This window comes from Merops nubicus, unplaced genomic scaffold, assembly GCF_000691845.1.
Source record: "Merops nubicus isolate BGI_N331 unplaced genomic scaffold, ASM69184v1 scaffold5419, whole genome shotgun sequence".
Taxonomy (NCBI): domain Eukaryota; kingdom Metazoa; phylum Chordata; class Aves; order Coraciiformes; family Meropidae; genus Merops; species Merops nubicus.
In genome coordinates, this window is record NW_008630047.1 from 63,444 (window position 1) to 75,571 (window position 12,128).

Here is a 12,128-nt window from a genome sequence, read left to right on the forward strand (position 1 = left end):
CCCCCTCTACAAGAGCACAAGCTAAAACCAGACACTTCTTGTCCCAGGGCTGAAATGAAAGGCTGGCACCCAGAGCTTGCCAGCCCTCCCACATCAGCTTCAGGGCCAGAAGCAATTAGGAAGAAGGCAGGCAGATGATAACAGAGCACGGGAAGCATCAGCCCACGCACTGATCCCTGAGATGTCTTTATTCACATTTTCCCTCCTAATTAATGAGGCAGCAGATCTCTCTCTCTCTAGCCCTGCCCACGCTTCAAGTAGAATCTTGCCTCTGTGCCAGCACCCATAGTGCTGTCCAACCACGCTTCCACAAGTGTAATTGGGGGAAAGATTCAGGAAATCACCCTATTTAGGACAATTTCTGCCTCTGGGAGAAGTCCTAGCAGCAAAACTGCTCCCTAGGAGAGGATCTGCTGGACAGGATTCTTCAGAAATGGGGCTGAGGGCAGCTGAGAAGAAAGCTCAGCACCTCACTGCCTGGATGGTGTTGGCAAACCCTGCTGACAAAAAGTTCCCTGCTCGTACTCTTCTAGTCCCATCACAAAAGCAACCATGTACCTGAAGGCTTTGTGCTATCAGTCTTTGTGACTCCAAAGTCTAAAATAAATCTCATCAATTACCAAGTAAATATTTGGGTTTAGTGCTTGAAACTCAGACCCTGTTAGCAACTGGTTCAGAAGTGGTTAGTAGAAGCTTTAGTATCAAATTCAGCAGCTTGCTTGTCACCACACTTATAATGCCCCATGAAGATAGGAGACCTTTATCAGTCTTCTAGAAAATATTATGTAAAGAATTTGAACATCAGGACTGGGCCATCTAACAAAACACTGGCTCACATTTGGGCTCACAAATCTATAGCCAGTGGCTTCTGTCTGCTCCTGACATCTTTCTACATCTGAAGGTTACTCTGGAATTAAACAGGGTGTGCACTGAAAAAAAAGAACAGAACCTTCAGCCTAATGCCAAACATGGAAAAAATCTTTCTCCAGCATGAAGAAATAAAAAGGCTGACTGTTGTTTGGACCTGTGAGACAGCCCTCTCTTGCACAGACCTGTTAGAACTTCAGTGAGAACTGTGAGGAGATTCAGCTGGGCTGCAAGAAGGAAGGAGAGGACTCAAAGCTAAGTGTCCATCTTACTGCAGTTGAGCTTCAGTGCTGCAATCACCCCACGAGATCCTACTTCTGCCAAGGACAGAAAGGGTTGTGCTAGACTCATAGCATCCAAGCCTGAGAAGAGCTTCTGGGATGAACCTGCCCTTCCAGGAAACACCTTGACCCACAGAGCCACTTGGCAGCTCTGCAGGCTAGAACTACAGCTGATCTACACACAATGGCTGGGGAGGAGCTGCACAAGGTTCAGTCTGGAATCTCCCTTCTCACCGACTGGAAGTTCTGAAGTTCTACCAGGGTCTTCTTATCTACAACAACTTGGCCTTTCAGCTTGCAATGGAATGCCTCCTCTACACGTCTGTGGGGAGAGGCTTCCTCCAAGGAGAGCAGGAGGGGAGGCAGCTGGCTGGGATGGGCTGGAATAGCCAGGGATGCTCGACGCTCCATGGCTTCTGGGAAGAAAAGAGAGAGGAACAGGAAGGTTTAGTTTAAAAGCCTGGTCTCTGCAGCCATTAGTTGTGTGGTTAGACTTCTGCACTTAACTTCAGCTTGAGCTAAGCAGCACTGCTCTCAAATTTTTGATTGGCAGCTCAGGGAATGTTTTAAGGGAAACGTTTGGGAAGCCAGTTCTTTATTTGCCATGGTTGTTAGCAAAAGAAGCAGAACACAAAATCACAGAGCTCTCATAGTCCTTTACCTTTTAATATCTCCTTAAACTCCTGCAGAAGGACTTCCCGGGTGACTTCAGCACCAGGTGCTCCTGGAGGTCCCTGAGGACCAGGAGGTCCTGGGGGCCCAACAAGGCCACGCTAAGGAAGCAACCAAAGACAAACATATGAATCAGAACCAGACCATTGCACTGACAGACCAAAAATCCTCTCAAGCCATCAGCCAGTTCTACAGGGCTCTCAGCCACATGAGCAGCCCCCTCCACCATCAGCTCAACTACAGAGCTGGGGCAGTAAATCTTAAACTAGCTCTCCAGCCAACTGTGAATTCCAACACTTGGAATTTACTCAGGTCTTTATGCAGGAGGATAAACTTTTCTCAGGTAAATACTAACTGGTTCTTCAAGTACCTATGTACAGTGTGAAGCACAGCAGGCACAAGGCTGAGTTTGCTGCTTCTATACTTTCTGGTATCATCAAAGTGTCATGCTAATCTTTAAGCTTCTTATTCTGCCTCTAGAACAGCCATCTAGCCCCACTTTGCATTATTTATATATTGCTCAGACACAATAATCACATAGATTAATATCTGGTGTGAGAGCAGAGCTCTTGGGAAAAAAATGAACATTTAAAACACCAGAAAAAGGTTGGCCACACACACATCAGAGCTTTCAACCAGTAGCATGAACATGCAGCAGAGTTATCAGTGCTGTTTTGAGGTGTGCTGCTCCCAGGGTTGCCTCAACTAACCTGCAGTAAACCTGCATGGGAGCACTCCTGCCTATCAGAGCTCTGAGAAATAAAAGGAAATCACTGCAAGCATTCAGGAGTGTCTTAGCAGTGGGTTGAAAGTGCACATGTGATCCAACATCACTCAGGAGAGGATCAGGAGTTCCTTAATTTGAAATAAAAGACTTGTCCACACCTTGATTAGTATATCCTTTGATATGTTTGGACTTCATCTAGCTGAAAAAAAAAAATAATGTTGATTTTGCTTCTACTGAGCAGAATCAAAAAGGCTCAGTCCAAGGAACAGCTGGTTTAAACAAAAATCAGTGTTGAGAGTGGAATTCACATCCCTTATCTTAGAGAGCACGTAGCACTTATTGTCTCAAACTTCTCCCAAATCCTCTGAGAAATCAAACCCAACAACAAATGAACATGCAGCACCCTCTGGGGTGGGAAGGCAAAAGCTGGAGCACATGACACCTTGCCTGTCAGCAGGAGGAAGGGAAGCTGATGGCAATGCAGCAATAACCTACTAATTTCTTGTCTTTCCCTTTGCATCTCCTCTTAGAGGTGTTGCCATCATCCGGGCGGTGGACGAAGGAGATCCAGGTCCTCCGTGGGTCTGTGATCCGAGGGTCTGGGGACTCCAGGATCTAAAGAGAAACAAGAACAACTGTTACCACTGGGTCTCTTTGGCCAGCACAGGGATCCAGGGAATGCCAAGTTTCCAGAGCTGTTGTCTGCTGCTGAAACCACATCTTTGAGCCAAAGCTGCTGCGTGTGGGGGGACACTGAAAGTGAGAAAAAATGAGATTTATGTTTTAATCTCCCTGTATTGCCTCATTGATCCAACTGATAAATGTCAGATGCCAGTGGTGAACAATCCCTGGCATCTGAGAGGTTTTCTGTGACAGGTATCAGCACTGTCAGAGGGCTGAGAAGCTCAGCAGCTTGAGAGAGGTCTCTGAGGTACATTGGCTCCCAGTCCATTACATCTCTATATATTACATCTATAACAAGTTCTGACAGGGTATGGAAGACAGCAGCCTCCCAGAGTCCCATTTTAGTGAGATTTTGTTCTTCCTAAGTTACAGGCTAAGCCAGCCACCAGAAATAGCCCAGAAGCCTGAAGATGCTGCTCTTAAAACATCAAAATGCCTTCTCATAACTCAATAACCTTCAGGGCCTCCCAGCTCCCTTTGGTTAGGGAATCAGTAAGAGCCAAAAGCTGGGAGCCAATGTACCTCTGAGACCTCTCCCAAGCTGCTGAGCTTCTCAGCCCTCTGACAGTGCTGATACCTGTCACAGAAAACCTCTCAGATGCCAGGGATTGTTCACCACTGGCATCTGACATTTATCAGCTGGATCAATGAGGCAATACAGGGAGATTAAAACATAAAGAAAACCTTGAAATGCCCCACAACTTTCAAATTACAGACTGCAGAGTGACAAATGTACACACAGGAAAAAAAACACCAATTCACAATGGAAATCAAGGTCCATATCTGATCACAGATAATATGCTCATTGGCAGATTGAATTACCTTGCCCATTCCTATGTTCTGCAGGTATATTGTAGTCAGAGAAATCTAGAGAAACTTAGACATTACAGTGCTGGACCCCTTCTAAATAATGTCTGGATAGAAGAGAGGATCCAGCTTCACCAATTTGGGTCCACTTCCTATTAGAATCCCTCTTCCCATTGCTCAGCTCCCAGAGATAACCAGCAATAAATTGTCAGATATCTGTACCTGTTGTTTTTCTCATAGGCTGGGAATGAAATTCTACCTTTAAATTTAAAATAAAGGCAGCAGAACTCACTGATTACCCACACCCTGCCATGCCCTTGTCAAAAGCCACTGTTGACTATGAAGGTTCCAATCTATTGACACATCAGCCTCCTAAACATCCATCACAGTGAGGATAAAAACACAATCTTCATGAACAATGCTCAATTATTCAGAGCCATTAATGAAAAAAAAAGAAAACAGAGAGGAAAAAACCTGCAATAAACACTTAAAACCTCTAAAACAAACAACCCACTCAATGCCCAGTGTGAGCTTTTGGAATTCATTCAAGAAACCTGTTTCTTCTTCTCCTGGTGAGAGAGAACAGGCACAGGTCAGGATTCCAGCAGGAAAGGAACACGAGGCAGCAGTGGGTTGAATGACTTTTAAAATGATTCCTAGGCCATTACAAGTCCAGGTAAATCAATACTGATCACCCAGAAAACAAGTTGGGTGTGGAAAAAAAGCACAAAGTGAATCAACAGTGCACCTTTCAGATCTGAAAGTGTTTGGTATTGATATCTGAAAGCATCTGGGGATTAAGCTCCCCCTGGGCTGGCAGCAGGAGAGAGTTCTGCCAGAGCTCAGGCACTCAGTGGCCTTGGCAATAAAAGTGACCTTGCAAAGTGCTTCCAACCCAGCCAGGTTAGCAAACACATCTAACATTTGCTCATTGCCTGTCTCCCTTGGCTCCCTAAAGCACTTGCCACTTCTCAGAGAACCATACTGAGCTTTAATAACATTCCTAGCACCACTTGCAAGCACAGATTGCCTTTCATCCAACAGTCTGCAGAAGCATGTAGAAAACAATTAACCTCTAGAATGCAGGTAGAGCTGAGGTCCTAATAACTGCAACATGTCTCACTGCCTGAGAGCAACAGGCATTGGATGGAGGATTGCAAATTTGAGCTAAAAAAATACCAAGGCAAGCCCATTTTGAAGAGAAAAAGCCACAGTCTGGGTGATCCACTATGAAAAATCCACGCTGCATAAATTGTTTCAAAATTAAGTCTTAGAAGTCTGCTGGAGCTCCAGCTTGAGGTTGTGAGGAATGTTGGTGTTCTGAGCTGCTGGAAACCTCTCTCCAGCATCCATCCAGGCACAAGGGTGTAGTACAAGCACCTGTCAATAGAATTCTGAGCTGATGTGGTCACAACTATTTATTTCAAACAGCTTTGTGTCACAAACATGAGCAAGACAAACTGTTCCTAACAATCTAGTTCATTATTTCTGTACCCAAACCAGTTGTGGACAGACTTTTTGTGTTTATAAACACATTTAAAGTCAGCTGCAAATTGAGTGTTTAGTCAAGGGGTTCTAGTAGATTGTTCTAGCTAAATTATTATTTGTCTTTTTTTTTACTTTCTGCACCCAGAACTTAAATTGCTTTCCATATTTCCATTGGAAAGTAATGTAAATAATTGAGTGCTTAGTCAAGGGGTTCTAATAGGTTGTTTTATCTAAATTAGTCTTTTTTTACTTTCTGCACCCAGAACTTAACTTGCTTTCCAAATTCCCATTGGAAAGTAATGTAAATGGAGCACCCTGGGAAATCCTGGGTATTGTGAGATTAGTCACCTCACTACAACATTATCATCTTCCCACAGGTTGCTTGACTGCAGAGTTTTGTGAAGAATAAGAAAGAAGTCAAAGAGAGGCCAAGAAGGTCCTTTGGTGCAAACATCTCCATCTATCATAATACATAAACCTCAAGACCAGAGGAAGTGTTCATAAAGTTTGCAAAAGTCCTTAGAACAGCACATGAGGTTCAGCTGATTTCTCCAACAAACATGAAACAGAGTTTCATGGAGATTTAATGGTGTCTGATGGGAGAGGAGAGTTCTTTCCACCCCACTCCTCCTGAAAAGGTGGGTGCAGCATCACCACACACGAGGTCACACGTGCAGAGGTCTCTGTTTATGGACATTTAAGTTTACAAAGCTCATAACTGGGAAGCAGGTAAAAGCCTACCCATGCTTTGCCCAAAGCAAGGAGATGTCTTCTCATCCCAGTGACTGGGGCTGACAGGTCTGTGGTAAAGCCCCAGTGCAGTTCACAAACCAGAAGGGAGCAAGTGATTAGTAGAAGCACCCAACTCAGGCAGGATGGAGTGTTTCTCAGTGCTGTAGCAGAAGTCAGCAAAAGAGCAGAAAAAAAAGGAAAATAAAATGGGTTCATCCTTCAAAAAGTGCTGGCTCATGTGGCAGGAACTCAGCAGTGCAGTCTCCAGAACTCAGCAAACACAAGGCCAGAGTTAGGAACTGGGATGCAATGTTTGCTGCAGATGAGAGTACTCAACTACTCCTGGTTTCCACCAGGCTTAAACTCCCCTCCAGTGCAAAACTGAGGCAACAGGCCAGCTAGAAGCAGAAGCCAGCAACCATGGGCAGACTCTGACCATTAGCTGTGAAGACAAACAGATGTCCTCAGCCTTTCTGGAGCTCCAGCTGTGAAGAAACAGTCCAGAGCAGACATCTTGTCAGGAAGGGAAATAAAAAAAAGAAATCCAGATGGCACATCCCAGAAAAATAAATAAAAAAACTCTTGAAGTTTAAAAACAATACTCCAAAAAATCCCATCCCTCTCCAGTGGCTTGCTTAAATTACAAATCCCTCCACAAGACAGTCATGGCACTCCCTGGTTTCTCCAGCACAAGGATGATTGACAGTTAAAATGAATGTTCCATCCTTGTGGTATTATTATTTAATTACTATGGCATGCATGAGCAATCCCAGCAATAAGCATGCAAGCCTCTATTTTTCTTGGCAGCAGCAGCCTCCAGCAGCCAGGGAGACCTTGCAGCCAGCTCAGGTATCAGGCAGGATCCTGGGAACAGCCTCAGGATCCCAGCTCAGGGGACTTGTCCTTCCTGGGGTGCTGTTAACAGAGCACAGCTCCCCTGCAGGAGGAATCCTCACGTTAACTGCAGTGAAATCAGACTCACCTCTCAGCACTGGAAACAGCACCTCCCAAAATCAACTTGCCAGAGTTTTGCCATGAACTTGCAATCAGGTCCTTCAACGTTCCTTTGGGATCTGGGTGTGATGGGACCTATCACTCCAGAACCAGCTCGTGACACTGAGGAGAAATGAGCTCCCCCCTCTCAACAGGAGACAAGCTGAGCTGAGCCTAACCCAGCTGCAGACAGGCAGAACCTGCAGTCCTTGCTGGCTCCAGCTCCCAGAGCAGCACACACAGCCCCAGAGACACACAGTCTCTGGCCAAAATCCTGCCAGCATGGAAGGAACTACTAGCAACAATCTACAGTCAAGCAGCAGAGTCTGGATCCTGAGAAGCTTCTGAACTGTACCTGAACTCTCTGGGATTCGAGGACACTGGGATCCAGTCCACATCTCTGCTGAAATCCCAACTGAAAGGGGCAAAAGTGGTTTTAGAGTCTGGATGAATGAAGGGAAAAAGTCTACGAGCATGTCTGTGCACCTCAGAGCATCTCAGAGTGTTCTCAGGCCCATCTAAGCATTTCTCAGGGTGGAAAGAAGGCATGAAAAGGCTACAAATTTGAGAGGACAGCATCCTTTCCACCTGCAATTGGTCAGAGAGGTGTGTCCAAGAACACAGAGCAAACCCTCCCCCTCCACACTCTTTACACCTGAAGCTGGTCTGCAAGTTTTCCTCCAACAGTTATTGATGTATTTGTCCATCTGTGATGGAAATACACTTAAGAATTCTTTCCTAAATAGTTAAGCAGTTACCAGACTCAAAATGGACCTGTCTGAGCATTACAGTTACCTTCATCCACAAATTTCCATGTGGTCACACCTGATTTACAGTGTAAATGTATTTGTCAGCTTCATTATGAAATTAGGAGCAAATTATTTATTTCAGTAGTGTATTTTACTTGCAACAGGTTAAAAAGTGACAGACTAGGGTTTTTTTTTAGCATAAAAAACCTAAATCCTATGTCAGCTGCTAATAACTTACAGTTCTACACACTCTTGGTTGTTAATGAGATGTAAAACCAAGGTCCTGACTACTTGTGGTTTTTACAGACCTCTCAGGATTTTTCCCCAGAGCAGAAGTGTTAAGTTTGGTATCTTAGCCAAATCCCAAATGGAATCCCTACCTAAATTCCCACGTTTTGTGATTGAAAAATTAGACTTCACTCCTCTAAATGGTCTCAGGAAAGCTTCTGCCCTCCACTAAAACACAAACTGGCTTCAGACCCATAATGAATTTAATGAATCTAATGGGAGCAAGACTCTGGATGTACCAGCAGAGATCTGTCTTTAGGGATGCCACAAAAAGGTAAGGAGCTGAACAGCACTGAGGTATTTGGTGTGCTGAGTCAGATGTAGGAATCCAGCTTTCTTTTACCTGGCCACAAGGAATTGCTCAGCAGCATGTTATTTGTTTTAGCCCTTCTTGTTCATAATATGCCAGAGCAAGACTGAGGTTGACAAACAAAACATGAAAGATTACATCTTCTGCTACAGATAGGTCAGAGACCAGCCTCTCCTCCCATGGCTTTAACACTTGTCAGGCCCAAAAAGGCTTTTCTCAGTGACACATACACTTCAGGCTAAGACTGAAATCTCCCTACAGAGAAGGAACACCATCTGTGTGACGTCACTGAACCAGCCACGGGTTTCAGCTGGAAGCAAAAGGCCCCAAAGAAATAATTCTGAGAGATTTAAGTAATAAACCAGGTAGACCTAGCCCTAGATAGCTGACAGAGACAGAAGGATCACAAAGGAAATTAAACTGCAAGGACCCCTTGGCTACATAGTGGGTAACTACATCAGAAACATGAGACTGTTTCTTGCAGACAGGCCAGTGAAGGTAAAATCCTGTTGACCTCAAACCATCCCTGAAATTTTGCTAGGATGCTGAGTGAGTGATTTTCCCCAGGTTAGGATGCTGCCTTTGAGCTGTTTGGCTGAACTACCCCTAGAAACAGCTCAGAGAAGAGCTGGAGCTGGAAGGGACACCCACAGGTTGTCTACAACACCTCCTACTCTAGGCAGGTGAACTACAGCAGGTGACTCTGGACCACATACAGTCAGGTTTTGACTGTCTCCAAGGATGGAGATCTTATCTCCTGATGGTATTTCCTTGGAAATATCATGTGCATCAAGAGATTGGAGACTTCTGCTTCCCTGTTTTAGGTAGAGGTTTCACCACGTGACTCATGCCTGTGAATGTTAAAGGGGAGCTTTCTCCACTCCTCATTGAAAAGAATTCCCAGGAGAAATTTCTCTCAAGTTGTTTTGCTTAATTTGAAGGAAAACACATCTACCTTTTTTAACAGTATGAATAAAAATCAATACCCTCAGCTAATATTTCATTCCCTGCTCCTTCTGCTTTGAGAAACCTCTGGAGTCTTCCAAGGTAAACACTGCCACTTACCCCAGAAACAGTGGCAATGCTTAAGCACTGCATTTATTGGATGGATAAAATAATCCTGTAGCTTGGGCAGGTGCTACACAAGTACCAAATATGATCCAGTCACCCATGACATTTCAAAATGATCCTTCAGAGCCTGGACTTCACCCTCAACTAGATTCCAAGGAGAAAAGCTCACGCTGCAGAATCTGGGAGTGGATACCAAGCAGTGCTCATAAGCACTTACATCAAAGATCTGGGTTTGTCCTACCCTTATTAAACAGAACCTGCCAGCTCTGACTGCAGCCAAACCTTCGCCATGGATATTTTAAAGCAAAGTATTTCAACACAGAAACTGCAGCTTCCAAACAATGTCTGGTTTAATGAATGCCCACCAGCCTCTGAACGAGTGCTGGGTTTCCTCTAGCAGTAACGTGTGTGAGACTACACCCGAATTAACCAGGACCAGTCCCTGCTTGCTTGTGCAATCAGAAGAGATTCTGCTTGCAGTCCAATAAATTTCACATCAAACCAAATTAATTCCAGAATAGCCCGAAATGGAGTCGCACCAGACCCGTGTCTGGCCCCTTGTGCAAAGGCAGAACGAAGCAATTCTCAGGGAGAGGAGAAGAAAGTGATTGATTATAAGCACCTCAAGAATTTTGCATGTATACAACCTGCCCTGACAGAGCCCTGCAATACACAGCAAAAAAAAATGAGCTGAGGACACGCTGCTTACAGTCCCCTGATGATAATTTGAAGTGCAGCAGCCAGTGTTTTTATAGAGAGGACTGTTTCCCAGACTTGCCCAACCTTAACCAATTACTCTCACAACAGCATGGAGTAGGATATTTAGGATGTCAGCCCAATTGTTCTAACTTGCCCCCTCTGCCATGCCCCAATTTTTGACAGGTTGGTTCCTCTATTGCTATAGTGACTGCCATCCCTAATGCTCGTGATCAAAGTCATGTTTTAGAGGTCACCTCCATTTAAACAAGGGACAGTTTTGTGTGAGCAAGGGAGAGAAAGAGACAGAGAGAAAGGGGCTGTTTGTTAGGGGAGACTCCCTGTTTTCTCCCTGTTGTAGTCTCCCTTCTATTTCATCCTGCTCCTAATCTTAGGACCTGCTTTTAATTCCCTAGCTCCCTCTCCTGCTCCCAAGCATTCTATGCAAACATTCATCTTCAAGGATTCTGAGGGCTCTGATCTATTTTCTGGAAATCTTTTGCAGCTTTCAGCCCAGGGTGATTCTTCCAAATGTGTAAATGGAAGGATCCTACCCTGCAAAACTCCCTCACTAAGCCTAGCAAGTCATCAGCTACAGCCCCTGAGGTGTCACACACACTGTCTTACACTTGTGCACAACCTGCAGCATCCTGAATCCTCTCCTACAAGAGCCACAATCACCTTGAACAGCTCATCTGACTGCATCCAAAATTCCTCCTCTGTGATCTTCCATCCCCACAGCCTGGCTGGGTGGAAGGTGCAGTGCAGGGGAAGCTCAGGCATCCTCAGATATTTATACTGGTGTTATTTGCCTTGGGAGGTTTTGAAATAACATTTCAGAGAGTAAAGGGTTTGCCTGTGAGAGAGAGACATCAAGATTCCAGTAGCACTGCTGTATGGTGATAGCCCCACTTGCCTTTTTTCAGTCACTTGTTTCTAAACAGGATGCTGTTTACACACTAGAACTCCAAAATGTCTTTCTACTTAATCAGCTACTATGGGGCTGGAACTTAAGTCACACATATTCTAAACTAAATTATAATAATGAACTGTAGGATTCCAGGGTTTGCTCCAGCAAGCGAGAAAATCCACCACGCAAAGGCAAAAGAGAGAACATTTCTCTTTAAAACCAAACAGAATTTGGCAAGATTGCCTCAATTGTTGGCAAAAGGAACCAGCCTCACATTACTGCCAGGAATAAGCTCTCCCAAGCACTGACAGCACACAAACACCTACCTTGGGATGCCCGTGCAGCTCTTCGCTGTTGGAGAGGGTGGCATTGAAAGGCTCTGTGTACTGATTAGGATCTTTCTTCATCTTCCTCTCCCTCTTTGCTGCCGTAACTCTGAAGAGGCAAAACTGCTGACAAAGTAAAGTGGCCACAAATACCCAGGTGCACCCCTTCATTTTGAAAAGGGAGGGGCCAAGTCAGGAAGGGAGCTCTCCGAGCACAAAAACCGTCACCGCCAAGGATGGGAACAGACACAGACTTCTCTCTAAATAAAAAATAAAGAATAATAAAGAGGTTAGAACTCTTGGAGGGGATCCTCTGGGCTCTGCAGCACGCTCGGATGCGCTGGTTGCTGGAGAGATCTCTGCTCAAGCAGGACACATGGAAATGGTATAGATAAACTTGTTTGAAAATCTGGATTCACTCGAAGAAAGAGGTAAGTCCATTCAGCCTCTTGAAGCCTTACATAAATACAAGAGGCCCTGGCAAGTCCTGCCACCCACCTTGAAGTGTCACTCCCACCACCACCCCC

General features: G+C 44.9%; 1 protein-coding gene across 1 annotated transcript in view; it reads right to left on the reverse strand.

The window, feature by feature from the left end:
- The window catches only part of FAM132A (family with sequence similarity 132, member A), a 20,135-nt gene extending 8,363 nt beyond the window's left edge, over positions 1 to 11,772 (reverse strand). The window contains exons 1-4 of the mRNA XM_008947130.1: positions 11,602 to 11,772; positions 3,043 to 3,162; positions 1,810 to 1,921; positions 1,383 to 1,564 (exon numbers count right to left, since the gene is read on the reverse strand). Coding sequence (XP_008945378.1) covers positions 1,383 to 1,564; positions 1,810 to 1,921; positions 3,043 to 3,162; positions 11,602 to 11,772 — 585 coding nt within the window. The remainder of the gene's footprint in view (positions 1 to 1,382; positions 1,565 to 1,809; positions 1,922 to 3,042; positions 3,163 to 11,601) is intronic.
- Between the last annotated feature and the right edge of the window lie 356 nt (positions 11,773 to 12,128).